Below are 23,787 nucleotides of genomic sequence, written 5' to 3' on the forward strand. Positions count from 1 at the left end.
TAAATTTACTCGACCAACTGAACTGAATTTTGTGGACTACACGACCTTGAACCATGATAAACATACAGAGCTTGTGAGAGGTACTATGTTGGATAAGAAAATCAACATCAAGAGATTTCAATTTATTTTCGGTGCTGGTTCAAATAAAGCTTTATTTTTACAATAAGCAACTGGATTTTCCCTTCTTTCAGATGAACAGCATAGCACTATTCCATTTTTGGATGGAAGGGAGCCCCAATAATGTGCCAATAATCTCACAGTAAAGTGCAAACAGTATACTACTAAAAGTTTCTGTTATTTATCATTCCTCTTTTTTTTTATTTTGGAACATTCAAAGACATGAACATTCATGTCATGCTTTCCATGTCAGCCAGCGGAAAAATTCCAATTTCCCCTATTATTTGGTTGTCAGGATCAATAAAAAGAACTGTATCATTCTTCTATATTTTTCCCTTTCAGTAAAATCTGAATACCATTAAGGGCAACTGGTAAAAAGTTTGTTGATGTACATTTCAGGCAGTTCAAAAATACTGTCATCATAACTGTAGACTGTGTGTAGTTGCAATGTTTTTCCTCGGATACTATAGTGAATATGAGGAATGTATCAATCAAACAAATCAGTGGTAAAAACAAGGAGGGATGTAACGGCCTCTCAACCGTTTAGGCATTGCGTTACGCAACGAGACACATCACGTGTCATGACGTCTTTTCATACGGGACTGTTAAAGCTCCAGGTGGAGCTGAGACGTCGCTTAACGTCTTGACTAGGTTTTAGCTTCGCTCGAAGCGACAGTAATTTCTCACGCAACCCGTGCAGATTAGTAGCCTTACAGTCTTTGACGGTCTTGTATGCGGTTCAACAGTAGGACTACCTCAAGCTGTATGTATGTTTGTTGATTTTCTGCCTTTCGGTGATCGCCTGATCTCAGTTAGTGACTTAAAATAAACAGAGCCGATACGGATTGTGTTAGACTTTTGGCCTTTGTAATCGTCGTTTCCGCGCGCCCTTCTTCGAAAGAAAAGCGGTCGCCACAGTCAAAGACTGGAAATTCCTCACGGATAAAAAAAAACATGGATTCACAAAAACATTACCAAGATCAACAAAGTGACACTGGAATCGGACTAACACCAGATGAATTCCTCATCAAACCAAGCAACCTTAGAGACATGCCAAATACAACATCGAAAGAAAATGTCGCCTTAACAGGAACAGAGGTTAGTGATGTGCCTTTTATTTCATTGGAAGATGCGTCGCCGCGTCCAAAAATAATTGAAATTTCGTCGAGTAAAATTACTGACATTACGGAAGAAAACACTAGGTCCAGGACTCTCACGGCCAAAGGCCGGGAGTATCAAAGTAGCTTGAAGAAAACCGCCGCGTTATCCAAAGATCGCGAATTACACGCAAGACTGGGTAGCTTCGAAGAATTAGTACACTCTGGTCAAGACACAAGTAAAATTAAAACTGAAATCACCGTTGTTACAAAGGAAGTAAATGATGCATTACGATTATTTGACGAGTGGATAGAGCTTTCAGATGACCCAACTGAAATTCAGCGTGCTACCGAAAAGCAAGCCTATTTGCTGGATACATGGAAGTCCATTCGTGCTACAGCTGCAAATGAAATTAAGAAGGTTCGAGAGGACACTGACTCTGTTTTCTCTCAAAAATCTCGTCACTCGCGAAAGTCAAGTCTATCAAGCGGAAGTTCACACAGGGACACACTGATAAATGTAAGAGCTAAAAGAGTGGCCTTGGAAGCGAAACTGAAGTTTTCAACAGTCATCGCAGAGCAAGAGAAAAAGTTAGAACAGCTAAAAATTCTAAAGAAACTTGGAGAAGTCCGAGCGCAAGAGGCCGTGTACCAAAAAGCTGTGGAAGAAGAGGACAAAGCGGACGATTTTCAATCTCCCTTGCTGCCAACCAAACAGTACGATCCTATACCCGCCTTCCTGAGGGACAATAATGAAGGGCTTACGTCAACACCAGAAGTTGTTCCTTCAGTACCGCAGAATTTTCAAGCATTTCCAACTGCAAGTGCCTCACCAATGTTTACGTCTCCAACTAGTAACACAGTTTATTCTAGTACACACACTAGATTCAGCCTTGGAACACACGTCCCCCTAACTCAGTACACAACGTCCTCTTCATGCAAAACGGTCTATACCAGTACAAACACGAGAGCTAGCTTTGGATCTAATGTCCCAACAACCTTTGCCACGCCCCACACGGACAGACCAGGTCTCACATGTCTCACATCTTCAAGAGGCTTTTGTGGAAATCCACCAGTTTTTATTCCATCACCCGATCCAGTTCAAACCCTTCCACCACAAGATTACCTGCTAGATTTCAGTGACACTTTAACCAGATTGACACAGCTACAACGTCTACCCCAGGCTAAACCGGATGTATTTAAGGGAGATGAGCAAGACCAAACAAAGTTCTTCCTGTGGGAGAACACGTTCGACAGCTTAATCGATTCAATACCTATCACAGCCCAGCAGAAACTGACACTTTGTGCCCCACATCATGTTGCAAGCTATTATTCATGTACTGCATAACACATTTTTCTTAAAAATAAATAAATAAATAAATAAATAAATAAATAAATAAAGAAAGAAAGACACATACCAGAAAACAAGTATACTGAAAATCCTGGGTAAACAGTCTCCAACCATCTGAAACCAATGTCCAGAGCACTCTGTGTAAACCAGCCATCTTGTTTGGTGTCTTCAGACCATAGGTCAATTACTTCCGTCTTTCTCTGTCCCTCAGCCACCTAAAAATAAAATAATAAAAAAATCAAATAAAATGGGATGTACAAGTTTACAAAGTCAAATTGATTACATTCAGGGCTGTCACTAAGATTTCAAGTTGCTGGATAAATACAACAAGTAGGCTGGGAATCAAACAGCTAGGAATTTCTTTTGGTTCTATTTTTCTTCTATTTTCCTTTGAAAATAGCCGGAGGCTACATTCTTAGTATACATGTACAAAAACTTAGGTTGCAATTCACAGCAAAATCTGAAAAACAACATTTTAAATACCCTTGTAAAGCCCATGTAGATTGTACTTGTAAAATGAAACAATAAATGATTATTTGTTGTGTTGTGCTGAGCAGCAGTTTGTATCAAAAGTTAACATTATTCTTGGGATCTACAGAGATGTACATGCGACTCAAATACTACTTATCAATAATTGATTATTGGTCATAACTTTGATGAATAATTATTGAATTTTGCAATGGCTCATTCAGATAGCCCGCTCACATTTTATCTAGTAGAAAAAATCTGTCCGGCCAAGAACAAACCTGTGCAATTACAAGGAAACCATGGAGAGAAATTCCCTTCTTCCCATACCACTCTCGTTGGTTTTCACGCGTCCTAAGCCCGAGCTCAACCTTCATTTTGTAATCAATGATTACCACGATCTCCCCAGGAGAAAGGTTTGTAAGAACATAGCGATAGTAGCTCCCCTGGTGTTTTGTACGGACTATATGGGCAAGGTACTCCTTATGGTTGGAAATGATCTGTTCCCAGGACTTGCAGAAGGAAGCCTTTCTGGGTTGATCAACAATTTGTTCCAAAGCTTCTTCAACTCCTGTCCTGATCTTGTGAAAGCCATCTATGTGGGAAGAATGCTGGTTGTGTTCCTTGGAGCAGTGCCCCAGAGCATAATCCAAGCACAACTCAGCACAAGCAGAATGCCTCTCCAGCTAAACCAAAAAAATGCCCAACAAAATTAGAAAAAAAATCTTAAACAAGGAACACAAGAAATATTTCCTATAGGCTACCTAAATGTATTAGGATGCAGAAGATGACATTTGTAAATGCCATAAGTAACAAAGGTACAGCCTAGATTCACTTTCCTATAATTGATGAAGGTTAAAATATGACTTTCAAAAAAATTACCAGTAGTGCCACATCTCTTGTAAGCTTGTAATCCTACTGGTACTACTGTCAGTTGGTACTGTTTTGGGGGGCTAGGTGCCTTGTTCCTGTTATTTGTTCTTGATGGATAAACCTGACCCATAATAATCAGTCATGGCCTTGCCTTAGAAGACCATCCATAAGGCCTGTGTACTTTGCTCAGGAGAAATCTATCTTATCACATTCATTTTAATCAAATGAATCAAATGGTTGAATCAACCACATTGAATGTTTCTCTTCTCAAGACTTTATTTATTTATTTATTTATTTTGCCACACCACAAATACAATATAAACGAAAAAAAAAATAGAAAAAATAAAATAGATGTAACAATGGCGAGGAGACCTAAAGGAAACTATGAAGCTTATATTAATTAGGTCTCCTCAGTTAAGACTTGGGGCAGATTACTGACAGCCCAAATCTAAACTGTTCAATCTGATTTTTTTTAGCAACATTTACCTGAAACTCTGTTATGAAGGCACATTACACAATGCCCATGTCTACAAATTAGCAATGATTTTAAATGATTTTTAGTCTATCAGTTCTTAAGTTTGACTTAAACCCTTTCCTGATGAAATCTGAACTGGTCTGATGCTGACTAATGTACAAAACAACATGGACAAAGTTCATTGAAAACTAACTTAAATATGTTTTATAAGTGTTGGACATAACATTCAGTAAATTAGTCAGTGACAGACCAGTTAAAAATTTCATTATTTTCACCCCTGACTGCAAATTCAACATTTTCCATATGATGGCAATATTGTGCTTTATTTCGTCTTACCTCCTTGGGAAATTCCACCTTCAGAAACTTTTGGTACTGTCTTGTGGCTGAGACAAATCCAGAATGAGCAGCGGCAGGTAACACACCAACTTTTTTGAGGTCAACTAGGAGCAGGTGTACGGATTCAAAGTTGGAATGACCATAGTCATCACACAGGTTGCAAAGACCTGCCAGCATTGTGTTCATTCTAAAATTCCTTGGCAAATGTGAATAAATGTAGGTCCTCTTCAGACCATCAAAGAACTTAAGCTGGTATTGCTGGATGACATCTTTAATGTCACACTGCCAATATCTGACCCCAGTTTCCTTTCCATCAACAAGCACACTTCTACATGAAGAAGGCCTTGAGATGTCATCTTGGTTGATGAAATTTTGAAATTCATGTATGATTTCTGGGCTTACTGCCTGTCTGGTAAATGAAAGACCATCACAGGGGACACCACCTTTTCCAAAAAGTATGGCGTGCAATCTTGCAGCATTGATGGTGCTCTTTGAGCAAGGAAAATATTTCTGAATTTCAGACATAGAGAAGTCTTGGGCTACAATTGACAACAGCCTTCACCGTTCATCCCCAAACTTACTGACACGTCCAACAGCTCGCGCAGTCTATACCCGATTTCTTCCTTGTCTCACTCTGCTCACGTTGAGGTTACTCCCTTTCATGCTGTCTCCAATAAGAAGTTTACTGGTTACTTTTGCACCCTGTCTCCGTATCAATCGGCTGCTGTCTTTATCTTTGGCCACAATGTAGTCCTTGGCTAATGACCTCAACAGTTTATCATCACTGCTGTTTTTCTGGTGGCTATTGAATACATCAGCAAACTGAGCACTGAATTTTTTGGTACTAAGAATGTTTCTCATGATGGCCTGAGTACCCTGCTCACCAAGGAATGTGTAGTTCCCAAGCAGCAAGTCTATTTTGCTCATAATTTCATTCCTTATGTCAATCTTCCTTCGGGGACCAACACATTCGTAGCCCTGTCGATTCTGGGCGGTTTCTGGGACCTGACAAGCTTTGTCTTCGGAGGGTTTTCCTTGAAAATGTTCAGGCAAACTGTCATTTTCAACTGGATCATCGAATACTCCACAAATTTCATCTGGATCGCCTTCAGGCTCGGGGACAAATTCTTTTTGGCTCGATGAAGCAGCCTAGAAAAATATCAAAGTCGAATGACACAGTAGTAAAGATAGACATATGTTTCGAAAGAAACGAACAAGCCAAATGTAAAGCAGTAACATGTGCGTATGTGTGAAAATATTTCCCCTGCCTTCAGCTTACCTCAAGTGTTTCGCATCTCGTTTGGAGTTAAATCCTTTCCCTACAAAAGGAACATATCTTTCCCTTTCGCTTCTTGTTCCCAGTTTGACTCCATTTACCAGTAGCACAAAACTTTTCTTCTCGGTAGGTGAGAGCAAATAACTGTTTCAAGCCAACATTTCCAAAACCCCAATCCTCATGCTGTGGACAGCAGCAGCCACTCTTGAAGGGCATTTCATCAATTTCTTTCGGACTAATACACTTTAAATTTGTAATAAATAATATATCTGTATTCTATAAATATGTAATATATAGATTCTGTGAAGAACGACAGAACAATCGCTCGTAAAAAGGCTAGACAGCTCACAGCTCCGATCACAAATCCAAGATGGCGTCACATGAACAACGCCCTTGTTGCAAGTTTACCGTTGTAACTTCTGATTGGCGCATAGAACAATGCTGAAATTTGGCCGTGAGGGAGATGACCGGGGCATGGGAAAAACTAAGTGAAAAAATGTTGTTTATGTCGGAGTTTTCTTTGTTTTTTTGCCGATTTTTTGATATCGACCAATCAGATTGGTCGATTTGATTGAAATTAAAAATTAATACTCAACACCTTTTAATCGATTTTGCGTTTGGCCTGCCTAGTTCTTGCGCGGACTATTACCTAATTTATTGTAAATATGAAATTTTTTTCCTGAGTCTAGATATTTTTTATTCATTACAGACATTTCAAGTTCTTTTCCAGTTCTTTTTGTTGTAAATACTTCGTTCTTTTTGTTGTAAATATTAACTTTTTCAGTTCGGATTTTTTCAAGACCATTGTAAATACAATTTTCAATAAATTATAATTGACGAAAAACCCAGTGTCTTGGTTTTTGGCGCCGTTGTGTCTTGTCTAAATGCTGCAAAGATGTTCTCGATCTGTTACCATGGTAACATGTTTTTTGTGTAACTTTTTTTTTACCTCTATTAGACCACACACCGGGCCGCACAAGTAAGCCACCATTTGTATATGTAATAGGACTACATGCTGTCCAATTTGAAAATAATTGGATGAGAAAAATTCCGAGGACTGCCAAATTCGATGAGGCTCTCACTTGTGCCGTAATATTTGTCTTTGATTTTGCTGATCAGTGTAGCTTCATTGTATTTATTTGTACCTTGTCTACTGTTGGAGGTACAGATAGACAGCTTCAGCATCACGTCTGCCAGTTATCTGGACTGATCATAGATGTGATCACCCAACGACCAAAATTATCTTTCTAAATACGTCTGACGTATCTAAAAGGGATTTCTCTGTTTTATAAGCTTGGTTGGGCATGAAATTTGTGCTGCCCGAAAAAAATCTGTCCCATTTTATTCGCTTCAGGTTTAAAATTACTATTTACAAGGCTAAAAAAATTTAAACATTAAAAGAACATACAAGCAGACAAACAAACGTCCATTTGTCTGTATAGCGAACCAGCCGTGAACTGCTACTAAAAATAGTTCGCGGAAAAAAAATACAGCGAAATGTATGGAAAGTTCAAAACACCACTGAATGCTTTCTGGCACAGCTACATCCCTCCAATTTTTTTTCTTAAAATCCTTTTCCTAGTTCCAAAAGTTTCCAATTCATGAATTTTTCAGAAGCGATTTTATATGAAATTTATTTGATATTAGATTCCCATACAAACACTGTTATTTCAAGCCTGTTTGCCTCCTCGTCAAAAAGGTGTCGAAAATCGTGATCAGGTCTATTTAGCTAAACTTACGGTTTCCATTGCGCGCTGAGTCTTTTACTGGAAATGCCAGCTGTTCGAATGTTTCCAGCATAAATATTTTGTTACTTTAGCTACTTTGGCTCCGATAGCACTAGTTTAGGGGTTTCAAAACAAAATTTTGATGTTATGGATTTGGGAAACGATGGGAAAAAATGCGCAAGCTTACAGTGCGAGGTAATCTAAGTCACCTTGCATGCAGGGCTTCTTCGGTGTGCTGACCCAAGAACCGGCGCTTTTCCTGAACCTGTAGTCCGTAAGCTAACCACCGTGCCTACTTTTTACCATATGCAAGCTACGTATTTATTTAGCAGCAAGGCAATCAAGACATCCTTGTGGGATTGTTATTTTGATACATTGACTCAGATGTTTTTTACGCATGCGTTAAAATCAGTCACTAGCAGTGATAAACTGCACGCGATATCGGCATTTCAGCCAAATCTTGGAATGTGTGGGTAAAACAGTAAATAAGGACGAAATACATACGATGTTTGAAAATATACCGTCACATTTATTTCAAATATTAAAGTATAATTAGTCGTCACACAGCAACAGGGGCTATTTAGATAAACTGATTCACTTAATAGAGGACTCATAAGTGTGTGTTACACTGCCAACCTTTTGATCTCTTTCTAACCCATGACAAGATTGCACAACACAACAGAGATCGTACTGCAAGGGTATTAAACGGAAATTGTAACTTAAACGTAGAAAGCCATGGAATAATTTAAACGTTGGCTATTTAAGCAACTTCTCGACGGATTTGACACAACCCACGGTGATATGTTTTTGACAGGCATCGATGTAGTTCTTTATGGTGGTACCAAAAAGAATCGATAACGGTTCTGTCGCCTCTACTCTTTTTTCAATTAAGCTTTGCTTTACGATTTCGTTTTGTTGTTTCGTGATTTTGATGCCTTTGCATAACAAAGTCCGGACATAAGCTTTAAGAAGCGTTTTTTTCGGCATCCATTTAGAGTGACTGGTTATCTTCAAACAATAACATACAAACAAAAACCGTTGTAAACAGCTACAATATTTTGTAACTTGCACAGACCATTGAACCGTGGAACCCAATGGTTCCATGATTTCATTTTTTCGCGAAAGTATTTGCATTTTAAGCGTTTCCTTTAGTTGTAAGCCAAAAAGGTTTTGAAGAGCGAAGGGTCGTTAACTCTAAAAATTAAACTTTCAAAAATTCTTTTCATTTGTAGGCTCCATTGTTATGATAGAATGACTCACTTCGCGCTTCTGCTAGCCTCTCTCGCAGTCGATTTTATGGGACTTGTATTAGCAAATTACGACTGCGTGGGAGGCTACAATTGCGCAGACGTTGAAAATAATAAAAGTTTCATCGAGACATCACCTGATAGATTTCTCAGGAGTACAAAAATTAAAGTAGCGCTCCCGAAATTCACTTCAGCTAACATTTGCGAGTGGTTTGGTCAACTTTTCATTGTTTATATTTTTCTACCTACGTGCATGACATCCCCTTTAATGACAAGATCTTGCATTCGCTCAGGAAAGTATTTCGCGTTTAAAAAGCAATCGATCTTTTTACTTTATATTCCAAGAACTTAGTTTTTAATCATTCGCGTTAGAAGATTATGTTATCGTCAGCAAAACCACTTTAAACCGAGCAAATTTATTTTGTAACTCTATACGCAGAAGGCGGTAATTTCATTTTCGTCGCTGCAAAAGAAATCGGCCTATTTGAATGAAAATATTAATCAAAAGGGAAGCTTTAGACAGATATAAAAAAGGAAGAAAGAAGAAAAAGAAATCGTCACATACGATAGTTTCGCTTTCAGCCTGTTATTAACGCAACTTGAACAGCTGCGAAAAGAAAGCCTGAAAAAAATTCATTCCCGTTCGAGTTGAACTTTTTCCAGGCTTTCTTTTAGCAGCTTTTTAAGAAGCATGTATATTAAACTGCCATGATTGTTAACCAATTCATCCAGTTGACGCGTGACACGAAATCGAGTATGGTGATTCGAATCAACAAGATTCGATTGTACAGTGAATTTCACTGGAAATACGGTCAAATTTGACTCCTCCGTTCCCTGCTCTTGGATCGGCAAAGTCAGGAGCCAGTTATGGGCTCCTGTTGAAATGGATTTTTTTGTTCAGTTGATCATCCAAAAAATAATAAATTAATTTTCGTCGCGGGAAGACTTTTCAAGGAAAAACGATATTTTGTGCCATGTTGCGAAAGAAATCAGGCTACATGTATTTGCGTGAAAATACTAAGCAAAAGGGAAGCTTAAGGCATATAGAAAAGGAAGAAGCAAGAAAAAAAAAGAAAAGCGAATCTTGCTTATTAGCTACTCCAGACTACTGTAGAAAACATGTTACTATCTCTGCTATAGCTGATATATTGTTGTTTTTTAATAGCTGTACTCGATTTAATATGTGTCGCCATCGGATTTGTTGCTGTTCTCTGTAGCGTAAAGCTCACCACCTTTTTTAGGCTGTTGATGTGGCTTTTTGAAAACTTTAACCGTTCAGATTAGATGCTCAAACTTCACTTTAATCGTAGGAGGATTTCGCCGTGAACTTAAACTGTTAATTTTAACAGTTTCGAAAGCACTTTTTTAACGGATGTTTTGGTTTCAAAAAGAAGAGAGAAAAAAAAACACGACCGTCTTCGTATCGAACAAGTCCACGAAAAATGTAATCGACTCCAGCCTTGGTTCAGCGTGTCAATCCCTTGCGCCAATGAAGCGACATCAATGAGAGCGCATCAATAAGGGCCGGGTCGCACTAGCGTAAAATGTTGTTTATTTTGCAAAAAAATCTGTCATCATGTAGGGTTTGCTAGTGCAACCTCTAGTCAAAAAATTCCAAAAATGAGCGGAATACACCAAATGTGCAAAGATACTGCCACTTGAAATTGGCGAGCTGTAGACCTCGCCAAAGTGTCACAAACACATCAAAAAAGCTTTTAAGATGTCAATCATGACGTAAATAGAAATCAATAGCGCAGTAAGATCAATTTTCTTGCAACTTTGGCGCCATTTTCACAAGATGGATCCCATGTGGCCATATGCAAACTCTGGTGCTTTCAGTTACCTGCCATTCAATAAGCCAGCTTCCATCAGACAAGCAAATGATGTCAACTGTCCTGCAGTTTATTCAATGAGCCAGCCGACCTTCAGCCCTGCATATTCCGCCCTGTATGCGGCGTACAACCCTCGCGGCTCTGGCTCTAGTTCCAACTCCAGCTCCATCGGCGAACTCCTTCACAGATCGATCGCGCTAAAGAAGAGATTCAGATAACAAGCCCTGCTTCAAGCAAAAGGTACAACAGATGGACAAACGAACAACAGAGCTACTTGGTCCAGCTCTGGTCAGATAAGCACGACCAGCTCAATAGCAAGGATTCGCGAGTGGCGTGGAGGGACATTGCCGAGCTGATCAACTTGAAGTTTGCCACTGACAAGACAATCGATAAGTGCTAACGAAAAATGAAATATTTAATTGATGCCTACAAAGAGAAGAAAGAGTGGAACAAAAATCAGACGGGTGGAAACCTAAGGAAATCTGTGTTCTACGATGAGATCGATGCTGTTTTGAGGTGCCGTGACATCGTGACTTTGCGCCACGTCTTAGATGCAGGGGCTCATGATTCATCAACGCGATCGTCTTCCTCAGATAGCGGGACAAGCCCAGTGAATGTGATCCCAGAAATAAACCGGGAAAAAGAGACCATTGCTACGCCGAAGACTCGCACAGAACGCAGAAGGCGCAAGGAAAACGAAAAAGGAAGTTGGAGGATGCCAACAATGAAGAGTACGAAGTGCACTACAAGCGTACCATTGATGACATCAAAAGTCAAGGAGAGCAGGTGGTTTCTTGTATGGAAAAGATGCAGGAAATGCAAATGCAGCAAATGCAGTTTATGAATCAGTTTATGGGGAATTTTCTCCAGGCATTTAAGGACAAGTAATTTGAAATTTACCACTATTTTTATTATGTTTGCGTTTCGAACTATACATCGTACAGGAAAAGATTATTATACTGACATTAAGGAAAATGAAATTTTAAATTGTTTTATTTCAGATAAACTAAGTCTGTATTTTTCGCGCTTTTTTTTTTTCACTAGTAATAATTATACAGATCTTCAACAATAAAATTAATTACCATTTGTAGCATTGCACTGTTCTGATTATCATTGAGCCAGTAATCATGTAAAATTTTGTTTCTTTTAAATGTTTACTGTTTGGAAGCCTACATACAAGCCGGATTTACAGATGAAACTTCTACGATAATAAAAGGCGCCAGGTTTACAAGGAAGAAATATATTCTTTTAAAATCTCCCTTACGTTATCTCCATCGCGCATTGTATTAACATCATCATCCGCGCTATCGTCACCATCATTTCCATCCTCGTCGTCCCATTCATCACCGTTCATTATGCAGAAGTTATGAAGTACTGCACAGGCTACTGCACTCTTAACTGCAAAGTCAATGCTACTGTCTAAACGCTTAGCTAAAATCCTCCATCGGCTCTTCAAAATACCAAAGGCACATTCTACAGACACTCTTTATTAAATGCAATCTCATCCCGGTCACTAGTAGCCTCGGGAAATGGTTTCTGCAACCATGGTACAAGTAGATAAGCGCTATCCCCCACCAGATAAGGCCAAATGACATGATGACCAACCTGCGCAGTAGGGTTTCTCAGAACTTCATCGCCTTCTGCGCGTCTGTTCAACGTGCTGTTCCTCAATACTTGTGCATTGTGTAGGCTGCCAGAAAATCCCGCAGCAAAATCGAGGAATACCACTACCCCTTGGACTACGAAATCATGTTGATGATATCGACTGAAATAGTCCACGGCGCTTTCAAGGGGTGCCTTTATCTGAATATGGGTGCCGTCAATAGCCCCAGCAATATTGGGAAGATCAGAGAGTTCGGCAAATGTTTCAACACAGGCTCTAGTCTCTGCTTCGGTAACTGGAAATTTTATGTACTCATTTCTCACTTCAAACAGCGCTTCAGTAACATCTTGTACTGCTTCAATCACGATACTTTTCCCTGCACCGAAGGTAGCGCCTATCGTTAGGTATGAGTTTCCATGTGCAAGACGGTAAAGCCCAAGAGCAAGTACCTTCTCTGGAGGAATACAGTCACACAGCGCTGTGTTTTGCCTCAAAAGAAATGGACGCAGCACATTAAGAAGCACATCAAACGTATCCCTCGTCATTCAAAGTAGACTTTTGAAATACATCGCAGGAATTGCTTGGTCCTTGAAATGTATTTCAAACCAGGACAAATTTGGTGTTGGCAATCACCAACGGTATGGATTGGGTTGTCTTCGTCTACGTTGCCGGACTTGGCGCTCATAATCCAACAGCGCCAGTTGAGTATTCAGGTTATGAAGGCTGTAGCTACCATACATACTAAAAGTACTTGCCATTCTAACCTCCATACATTTTAAAAGATATATCATTCCAAGGAAAGCGAAAGCTGCCCGTTGTGGTTCCATGTTTTTGTAAGCAGCATGATTATGTGACTCACTTTTGGCGGAATGTTATCTTCTTGTAGATGAAATTGTATCTTCTTCTGTTGACACACGGTTGACATAACTAGTTGACTGTGCGACCAAACTTAACAAAACATTTTTTTACCGGAAATAGAAATTTGAGCGAAATATTATCTCAACAGAACCAATTTTATCCTGTAGTGCAACCCGGCCCTTATACCAATATTTGTATCGACTCGAACAGCGACCGGCTAATCTGACGCTTTGCTGAATTCATTGTTTAGCGAAACAAAAGGTTTCTTTTGTTTCTCGTTGAAAAAAAGATCCCCAAAGGACGCCGCTAGGAAAACTGAGTTTTTTGGCATACGTTTTTTTTCGAAAACGAAGAGCAAACCAACGAAAAAAAATACAGGGCAATGTTTGCTGACTAAAACGAAGCCTACATGCACAAATTGAGACAAATCCGGAAAAAAAAAAAACGGCCTAAAATTTGACATAGGTCGGTTATGCTCTCAGCCCTTCAATTATTGTATATTCCGTCTGTAAAGTGAACCAGTATAATAGAACAGTATCAGTTTTCACTTCAGATCTCCTCATGGCCTGGTATTATCCGGTACAGGAAAGAACCAACAGCCGAAGACACAATGTCTGAGATTAATGGTGAAACGACAAGGCAAACAATAAACATGAAACGCATATTCATTCTATTGAGGTTTTGCGACCGATTGAGAGCTCCTCTCCAGAACATTTACAGGGCCCTTGAAAGCAGTGGGCGTGTACAAATGTTGGAATTTTCCAACAACGCTAGCACTCAATCAATTCAAGATATGCTGGTCCACTCTTTCCAGCAGCAGCTAGATAGAGCGGACACTTCCAGGTAAAAGCTGTGAAACAGTTATGCTAAATTCATATATTCATATTCATACATTAGTCTTTTTTTTTCGTTTTTTTTTGCTCTTTTTAATTTTCGAGGACTCTTTTGTAAATCACTTATTAGTGACATTGATCCCCTCAATAAAGATTCTTATTACATATTACAAATTATTGTATATTCCGTTTGTAAAGTGAACCAGCCGTGAACTCAAATAAGACTTTTGAGAAAAACCAAGTATACTTCATTACAACTGTAGATAGGTGGAGTCTACCAAACAGAGATATCCATTAACATGGTCTCTATTTTTCTCAGTCAGGTCCATTGCGTGATTGCATGGTACACATCTGAGAGAATTTGCAAGGTTATGTCGTTGCAGCCACTGAATCAATTGCAAAACAGGACCATTTGAAAGGTTCACTACTCAGGATCAGTCAACACGGTTGGTTGATTATACTGCATAGTGTACTTTCCGGTGATGTTTGGCTTTTCCTGACGATTTTCCAGTGCTGTGATGGAAGATGATAGGTGTGATCTACGTAGCATTCTTCTCAGTCTCACAAATCCTGTAAATAGTGGCAGTTGCATCTATTCGCTTACGGTGTACTAAACATCTTCGTCCTTCGCTTTTTCCTTATCTATACAGCTTTCCTGTCTATTCAGCTGTAGACCATGTCCAATCTAACAAGGCAAACAAGATTGTGAAACATAAAGAGGGCCTTCGTTTTTTGTTACGAAATCACTGATGAACTGCGCATTCCTGGGAGATCGACGGTGAAAAATCCTAGTGATAGTGGTCGAGTGAAACAATGCCACAAGCCACCATAATGGCAAAATGTTATCAAATTCATTCCCAACCTAGTTCCCAGGGTCTCTCTTCTTCCCGCCCCTTGGAGCGAGAGAGGAGAGACCGTAGACCAGGCTGGTCACGTGTCTCCCAAAGTCTGGGAGATTACAAATAATGGATTAGAGGGAGGGGCGGCTTAGTGTGAAATTTGTCTCTACTAAGCCTAGGGGAGAAAGGAAAGTTTTTTGATCAAAATAAATCTGCCCTGACCGGGTCATTTTGCGTGTAATCAATCACCAAAGGTGAAAAGTCAAGTAGTGCTTTGGAGAAAACGTCGCAAAAAGTCTACAAGTCTGGTATCGAACAGTTGTCTTGCTGTAGGCCGTGTAAATCGCGGGGAGACGTTTCACACTGGAAAAATTTGTTTGCCAAAGCTAATCACGCGCTGCTTCTCGCTACCGAGAGTATTTATGGAAATGCAATTCAGCACAGCGAATTACTGCCATATCTACTGTGCAGGCCTTGCGAAAGAAAACTAAAAAATTACAGTGTTTTCAAGATTGCAATTTCACAAAATGAAAGTTTGATAGAGTGAAAAGGTGTATGAAAGTATCGCCATCCACGCCACAAAATTTGAAGAGTTCCCAGGCGCAAGATTGGCAAGAAGAGAGGATGAGCCGCCCCAGACTCAGTTTTGGCCGCAATTTGAAAGGAAGAGGTAAGTTTGAATAAAATCTAACACAAATGTACCAGCTTCTAAATGTTTATGTATTGTTCAGTTGTTTTCCTTTTGTTTAAATGTCTAAAGAACAACTTTTAGTTTTAAAAAAGGTTCGCTTGTTCGTTTCACTTTGTTATGAACTTTTGACACTGACCGTCGTCTGACAGATCATAACGTGCAATTTGTATTTCTCTTTAGCAGAATGACCAACAAGATCCAGTCTTGGAAGTTTCCTCGACGAGCAGTCAATTCAAGGTAAATCGTACAGGTTTTTAAAGTTAAATACGCTCATATGTAATAAAGATAAATGAAACTCGACAAGGATAAGAAATGTTCATTTCATTTCACTTGCGAATTTGTTTTGACATTTCCGGCCTATCATGTCGAGTCATTGACTAAAATATTTTCTCGATTTTAATATACATTGCCGTTTCCTCAGTTTCCTTCGATTTTGATAATATAGATCGGTTATTCATCTTGACTCTTGTTTCACAATATGGCTTTTTAAGTTTGTAAATAATAAAAGCTTAGTAAAAGCTCTAGCAATAAACAATTCTTTTCTCACCTTTTGCAGAATGTTTTGCCACCACTACCAGCTGTGGAAGACTTTCTAGTCAATGAAATACCAACACAAAGATAGGTATATCTGTATAGATTTATTATGCCTATATAGAATATTGAAGCATTTCACTTGTATATCTTATGTAAAAACTTGCCAGAAATGGTAGCTGACATGAAGTTGTGCGGAAATGATAATTTTTTTTATTATTTAAAATAATGAATTTCACTTGTCTGTTTATTTATTTTTGCAGTGTTATATTATGTTAATTTTTCAGATTACTGAAGGACCTCAGGACCCAATCACTCAGATAATAAAGCAGGCAAACATGGAGCTTATGAAGGTGGCGCGGAGACGTACAGGATCAGTACTGCGAGAGAGGAATTATGCCGGGATGAGTACCCTAAATTTTGAGGAGATCATAAAGGAAGCACAAACTCTCTGCCCGACAGTCCATAATTTCCTTGCCCGGCTCATACAAGTCAATGTAAATAGAGAAAAGAAGGTAGCTCCTCTGGTACTGATTTATTCAGTCATCATGTTTACCAGATGCCATGAGTTGAGCCGTGTCCAGCGTGTCAACACCGTACTGCTGTCAGAGGGACAAGCAAGCCACGAGGTACCTATTGTGTTGTTATTCCATATCCCTTAACCCCCCTCTAGAAATTCCAATTTAGGTTCACACTGTATAAAATGTTGGCCTTTAAGGCCCTCCTCCTGAGAATTGCTGTGTTGAAAGCCAAAAATTAATGTAATATGAAGAAAGGGGATGCCATTTTTGTGTTTTGTGGTTGTTCTTGGGGTTGAGTCTTGCACCTGGTTGGTCACAACTAGGACAATAAATTATATTTAAAAAAGTAAAATAAGTTTCTTATAATTAGATAAAATACTCCCATAGTTTCTCTTGATCTGTTTCCTTTCCCTTAGAGACCTATCAGTTGGTCTCTCTTGAATTATGACCAAACACTGGCAATCATATAAATATAAGGGAAATTTATAATTTTATTAAATTTCTTTTTTAAGCTTGTAGAAAGGCTCCACAAGTATGGAATCTGTCTGGGAAAGTCCAGTAAATACACCATTCAGGATAAAATTGGCAAGCATTTTTTGGATCGTGCCATCAAGCTTGTCAAGGAGGGCAAAACTTTTGTATTTGTTCTTGACAACATTGACTGGGAAGTCAAGGTCCATGACATGCGCTTTGACAACCAGAATACGAGTGTCCATGCTGTTGCCACTAGCATAGTTTTTGACCGTGTTACCTCAAGTCACTTACCTCATGATGGCCCAAAGAGAAATCTGGCAGATTCTAATCTAACAGATATCCTGAGTATCACGGATGAGGAAAAAACATGCACAAGGGAGTGGTACAAAATTTTCCTTGGAAGGATCTTGTGCGAATTCTTCCCAGCATTTAATTTCCTCAAATATGTTGTACCCACTTGAACGCCCTGTCTGTATCCCGAAGAGATGTCCTTGGAATCAGTGGTGGTTCCACTACCCATTCTAATGAAGGACGAGAAGAAATACTCAGACGTAGTAGATGTCTTGGACCAGATGGAGGTTTGAGTGAGGGATATCTATAGCAAGGCTGGCCTATGTGCTCCCCCTGATGAAGACCATATCCCACCTGGTCCACCAGTTGCTGCCCCACCAAGGCCAGACCAGCCAGCCTCACATGTACCACCAGTTCCTCAAGCAGACGACCCTCTGACAGCCGTGAAGGCTCTATGTTTAGGTAATCAGCTTACCAGAGTACGACTGGCTGGTGCCAAAGATTTAAGAGCTGAAAGCCACTCCGCACAAGATAGGCTGGATCATCTTTATCCATCCAGGATAGTGGACTGGCATTCTAAAAGGAGCTTTCTCAAGGTAAAAAATGTTTAGATCATTTTTCAAAGGGAATAGAACAGCTGGGGTCTCTATCTTGGGTGTTCAATCTTAACATATTTAAAATTGCCCAACCCACCCCCTTAATGTTGTTGAAAGTTATTAGCAACATTCAGATATAACTATGAGTACGTATGACATTTCCAAATCTGGTGCATATGCTGTATTTTATTGGGCTTAGTATTTGTACACAATCTCATACTCGTAGTCAGTACTGAAGGTCGCTATTCTATTACCTACAGAAATGACTTAAATTTTCAACAAAAGGTTGAATGATTGCATCAGTATTCCACAACAGAACTTTGGGTACCTGTAGTTTGGGCATTAATTATTTACCCAAGGAGCCAAGCAACCTTATTCACAGGGTCTCTCCAACCTAGTTCCCAGGGTCTCTCCTCTTCCCGCCCCTTGGGAAGAAAAGAAACCCCGAAATGAGGTTGTCAGCCCAGACGTCACATGTTTAGTTATTAATAATATTGTTTCTGTAGCTTATTTTTAAGAAGCTCTAAAAGAATTCGGGAAATGAGCTAGGGACATTGCGGTTCTACCGAGAGAAACTCCAACTGAGAAATGTAACCTTGGATGTGAAACACTTTGAAACTGTGAACAGTTATTTTTGAGCATAGGGAGGTGCTTCACAGTCGAAGCATTGGTTCAGTTCTTCAACATGGAAGACAAGGATGGTTGTCCCACCAAGAACAGGCCGCCTATTACATTTTGGAGGTTGAAGACAACAAGAAAGAGTATTTTCATTCTGTGTTGGACAAATTTATTGATGAATACCTTATCACCCCACGCCCTGATGATGAGGACGAATGCAGCAGTCCTGATGATGACAATGATTTTGTCAGAAATTATTCCTTGTGTGTGCTGAAATACTTCTTTATATTCCTGGATATCAAGGATGCAGTTAAAGAAGGCAATGATGAGAGGCTTGATACACTTCATAAAGAGCTACTCTGGCATTTCAAGTCAGGACCTGGTCACAATACTCATGCCATTGAAATGCTCATAAGTATTGTGCAGAATGAAGTGTTTCTGTCAGAGGCAGAGGCACACCAAAGCACATGGGCATCTACCGCTAGCTGGGTAGGTGGTCCTGGAAAGAACATTGAAATAGACATTCTACAAGAATGCCGGAACAAAGACATCAAGAAGAAGATCAAAGTAATGGGTGCCAACAAAACCAACAAAGCAATTGATCGCTCAAGCAGATCGTCTGGGGGAGAAAGACAAACTGTTGACAATTTTGAAAAACAGGTGAACAGAGGTGTCCATTCTTCATCGCACACTCACAGATCCTCAGACACAGATGAAAGCAAACTACTGGCAGACCTTCCTCCTCTCAAGCCATTTAGTTTTGAGCCCAACCGCAAACATGATTCATTCCCGGATATTATGCCTGATCCTTTGGCAACCCTTGATGAACTGAAATATAACAAATGGGTTGCACAACATAAGAAGAATCTTTTGCTGGATGCCCCATTAGGAAATGACAAAGAGGATGAACCATGAACTTGTGGTTGACATGAATAGAACAGACACATGGGTCTTGTTAATATGAACTATTACGCTTTAAACTAGTATACAATTATTGCTGGCAACTACAATGGAATCCGGTTTATTGAACCTCCAAGGGAAACAAAACTTGGTCCAAGCAATTGTAAGTTTCAGCAAAGCGCAGTGAAGCAAACCCAAGGAAAAATTTGGGAGATTTGAAAGCAAGGGTTCATTCAGGAATCCACCGTAGTTCCAATTACTAAATTAGAATTATTGCAGAAACGAGACAAAGGAATTACATATTATGCATGTTTAATTTATTTGTAACAAACCAATTAAATTACAATGTTAAGTTATATTCAAGATTAACTCAGGCTGAATATAGGAAGCTATAGCCATCTAGTGATAATCCAAGATAAATAAATATTGCATTAAGACAGACCAAACAGGGATCTCCAGGCAAAATCCAGCAAGATAAAATTGATATAATTATATATACAAATACCAGTATGACGGTTTGGGGCAATCCAGACCTACTGCAGTTCTACACACTAACAAGTAACACTGCTGGTAACTGTTTATACCAAGTAAATTATGAGTGTGACGATCAGCAGTTTTTAGTGATGAGTAATAATAACGTATTTACATTTTTACATACTCTCTGTTTTCTTAAAGCTTCCCCCGCCCCACACGCCCACCCACCCACCCAGTTTTTAAGTCCTTGAATGATCTGATTGATTGGAATTTTAATTTTAATCATTTTGAAGACATTCATGATAACAACATCTGTAAACCACAATCAAAGCACTCATGGGGTCAGCATCGCTTAATTTGTCATGCGGTAGATGACTGGAATGCTCTCCCAGACGGCATTAGGAACATTTCCAATTGTTAAGTTTTTAGACGTCTTATTAGAAACATGTAGACTCTTTTCGATCTTATCCTTTTTACTTTTTATTTTCAGATAGCTACATTTGTAATTTCTTTTTTTTTTTTTTTGTAGTTTTACTGGTTAAATTGGTGCAGGGCCTCACTGAAAACCACATTTTGTGACGTTGCCTCCTTGTACAGCACCTTATTAGTCTTTGGTTTGTGAAATTCTATGACAGTGGCTAACTCTAAAGACCCCAGAAGAGCTTGACAAATAATTTTATTCATTAAATCTTGGAATAAAAATAATGAATATTAAATGTTGCATTTTTACAACTGGTAGACATATTTGATTTCTTGCATGTGTTAATGGTCTTCAGTCATGTGACAAATACTCCAACAACCATGGGATTTTCTTCTAGTGTTGTGTCTTTGGGCTGAGCCACTGCCATTGCTAATTAAAAAACCTGCTCCAGAGATAAGAAGAGAAACCCTTTGAGTGTAGTTGTAATACTTTCTGAATCAAAGATAAAAATTGACATTATTTAAAAATGTCAAAGTAGTTCTGAAATTGTTTAGTTACAAATCAATTAAAACGTTGATGAACAGTGTTCCTTTCACTGCACATCTTTGATGCATTCCTGACAATCACAGCAAGATTTGCAATAGCAACAACATAGATGACCTACGATTTTGCAGTCCACTTCCCTTGTGTCCAGGCACTTCAAAAGAAATTTCCTGAGACAGTCATTCTCCAGACGGCAGAAAGTCCTGACGTCCTTGCTCATGCCCTCCTGATTTTACACAATGTCCCGACTCTTGTAATATAGGACAGCAGTTGACACTTGTCCATCACGACCAGCCCGTCCTGTTTCCTGAAAGTACTCTCTAATGGTACGGGGTAGTCCAACATGGATTACGTGGCGTATTGATAGGATATCCACTCCTATTCCCATGGCAACAGTAGCAAATACCACTCGAACTTTTGAAGTGGATGAGGACAGCTCCTTTAGTACCTGGTCCTTCATAGCGGTAGTCTGAGGTGCATGGTATTGGGCAAACAGGCGCTTTTCCCGTAATGCTTCAGCATTTAGTGGAACATACTGCGCACTACCCAACTGCCTTTCCAAAAATTTGAATGAAAACCTGCACCATTTCAGAGGAAGATACAGTATGGTGAGAGGGTAGGCTGTTGTGCTTTCTTTTTACCCATCAGAATCGGTTTTAAGTTCCTTATAGAAATCTATGTCTTCACCTTTCCGAAATACTTTTTCATAGAAAATGTTTGGTCTGTTAGGATTCCCGATGACCTCCAGAGGATTTTTCAGATGTAAGGAGTCCTTGATTTCCATGACATCTTCTGTGGCTTGCAGTTGCAGTGAGAGCAATGACAGGAACACCAGGGAACGCCACACAAAACATTGCTAATTTGGAATAGTCTTTCTGGAAATCATCTCCCCTATAAAAAAGAAAAGACAAAAACATCATATAAGTTTCACAAAAACAATTTAGGAGGGAAATGGCATGCAATGAATATCATCTGAACTTACATGAAAAAAAAAACACAAGCAGCAAGACCTCTGGATAATTTTTATTCTAACATAACACAGGCAACTATTTTGTGTATAAATGGCAGAATCATTTAGCTCCTTCAAGTGTTTTCATTAACCTCTCAAACCTTTTCTTCATTCCCTACAGTTTCTATGAAATGTGACTAAAATCAATCTATTCAGTATTGTTAAACAAACCCAAGCCATGTTGGAGAAATGTGTAGAACACTCACCATTCTATGATACAGTGCGCTTCATCTACGCCTACCGCTTAAACAGAGCGCTAATAGGGTGGGCTTTGGATTAATTCCATTCTATCCTTGCATGACACAACGGCTTCGGGATGTGTGAAAAGGAATTTCATATTTGGCATCCTTTATCATTGCATAACTTGAATCACTCGCATCTAGATCCAGCTCACTCGAGTTTTTTTTTCTTTTGGCGTTCAGGAAGGCCGCACTGGAATTTCCTTTGCTGCTTCTTCTTATTTGATCTTTGATCAGAGCGTTAAGGGGCGAAACGACAATGATGACTGGACGAACTGGAGGAGTTGGTGCTTGTGGTCCAGCGTTCAACTTGTCATAAAAGAGCAAAGGAAGCAAATGAAAAATTATTGATTTCCAGTATCCTGTCGGTAGGACGGCGACATCTCTTCCAGAGTAGATTGCTTCCAAGCACTTGCCTTGTTTCGCTTTTAAATTGATGTTTGAGTAGCTGCTTTTGCAAATCGCGAATTGAAGACTGCTAAAAAACTTGGCGCTTGATTTGCTTTCGAGCTCCGAAGGTAACAACCTCGATTTCAAGTTGACAAAAGGAAAAAGACAAAAAACGAGAAAACAAAGAACCCATCCCACAGGGATAATTTTGTCCGGGAGACAGGTGACCAGCCTGGTCTAGGGTCTCTCCTCTATCGCTCCAGGGGGCGGGAAGAACAGAGACCCTGGGAACTAGGTTGATTCATTCCCGAACTTACTATCAAGGGAGGAGTTAGCGAGGTAAGTAGTATCAAAATCATGCTCATTAAATTGCTACTAATGCACGAGTTTTATTTCCTGATTTCGACAAATCGCACCGCTCAGGTCTTTATCTCAGCGTTCAGCTTTTCAAAGCAAGTCTCTACCGCAACTCTTTCTTAACCAAAACTTTATACCTGTGCAAGTCCATAATCCAACCATCAAAGCCGAGTCTACACGTTAAGAAACATGCGTGGGTCTTCCTTTTTTTTCAAGACTCATTCATGTCTTGGATACTTTAAAATGTTGACAACATACTAGGTGTAGCTATTATCAATTTTGTTGGTTTGTATCTGCTTTAAAGTTTCTTATAGACCTTTTTCATAAATGGCGGCCAATAAATTATTCTTTTGTTTTCATGAAAATTAGCCTTCCTAGCCTCGTTAGCATGTGCAAAATTCAAAAGAATTTTTACTCTTAAATGAGGTTAGTAGGGCTAAGCACGGTTCCAATTACGTGTCCTATTGTAGTTCACATTTACGGCCGGACAGAGATCACTTCGAAAAGTGGTCTTCAGTTTTGCTGAAAGTTATACTTGTTCATTTGAGAGTAAAGTTTTACAAAACTGTGGGCAACGCGAATGTCCTGTCTGAGGTGAGAAGTTTCTCGCCCCTGTACCACTCAGCCAAATCCAAAGATGGCCGCCATTTTACACTGTGCATGTGGTTACTGTTTGTGTGTGCGCTCTGAAAGGATCACGGAAAATGAAACACTGGGGAACTTCACAATAATGTTTTATTGTTTTGTTGTTTTATGAGTCATCTTGATGAGCAGTGGATGAGCGAAAAGACCAATTTGAGCTT

General features: G+C 39.4%; 1 protein-coding gene and 3 pseudogenes across 2 annotated transcripts; 1 reads left to right on the forward strand and 3 right to left on the reverse strand.

Moving 5' to 3' along the window:
• Nucleotides 1–2,543: 2,543 nt before the first annotated feature.
• On the reverse strand, nt 2,544–5,987 carry LOC146482087 (uncharacterized). Its single transcript, XM_085107362.1, has 4 exons — nt 4,715–5,987; nt 3,312–3,716; nt 2,633–2,780; nt 2,544–2,554 (listed from the first exon to the last, which is right to left on the reverse strand). Exons 1-4 carry the CDS (start codon nt 5,237–5,239, stop codon nt 2,544–2,546), a joined length of 1,089 nt encoding a protein of 362 aa, XP_084963488.1. The 5' UTR covers nt 5,240–5,987.
• A 4,643-nt stretch (nt 5,988–10,630) lies between these two features.
• Nucleotides 10,631–13,020, reverse strand: LOC146482088 (uncharacterized; annotated as a pseudogene).
• A 1,966-nt stretch (nt 13,021–14,986) lies between these two features.
• LOC146482089 (uncharacterized) lies at nt 14,987–19,590 on the forward strand (annotated as a pseudogene). Its single transcript, XR_014864154.1, has 5 exons — nt 14,987–15,857; nt 16,177–16,242; nt 16,439–16,780; nt 17,185–18,033; nt 18,540–19,590. The product of XR_014864154.1 is annotated as an uncharacterized LOC146482089 (transcript).
• A 1,448-nt stretch (nt 19,591–21,038) lies between these two features.
• Nucleotides 21,039–23,135, reverse strand: LOC146482090 (uncharacterized; annotated as a pseudogene).
• Between the last annotated feature and the right edge of the window lie 652 nt (nt 23,136–23,787).

This window comes from Pavona decussata, unplaced genomic scaffold (assembly GCF_977016875.1).
Source record: "Pavona decussata unplaced genomic scaffold, jaPavDecu1.1 SCAFFOLD_47, whole genome shotgun sequence".
NCBI lineage: Eukaryota > Metazoa > Cnidaria > Anthozoa > Scleractinia > Agariciidae > Pavona > Pavona decussata.

Coding starts and splice junctions, on each gene's coding strand:
- LOC146482087 (XM_085107362.1), bottom strand. CDS start 5,239: ATGTCTGAAATTCAGAAATATTTTCCTTGCTCAAAGAGCACCATCAAT. Junction 3,717..4,714: donor AGGTGGAATTTCCCAAGGAG/GTAAGACGAAAT, acceptor TTTTTGGTTTAG/CTGGAGAGGCATTCTGCTTG. Junction 2,781..3,311: donor GTTTCCTTGTAATTGCACAG/GTTTGTTCTTGG, acceptor TTTTATTTTTAG/GTGGCTGAGGGACAGAGAAA.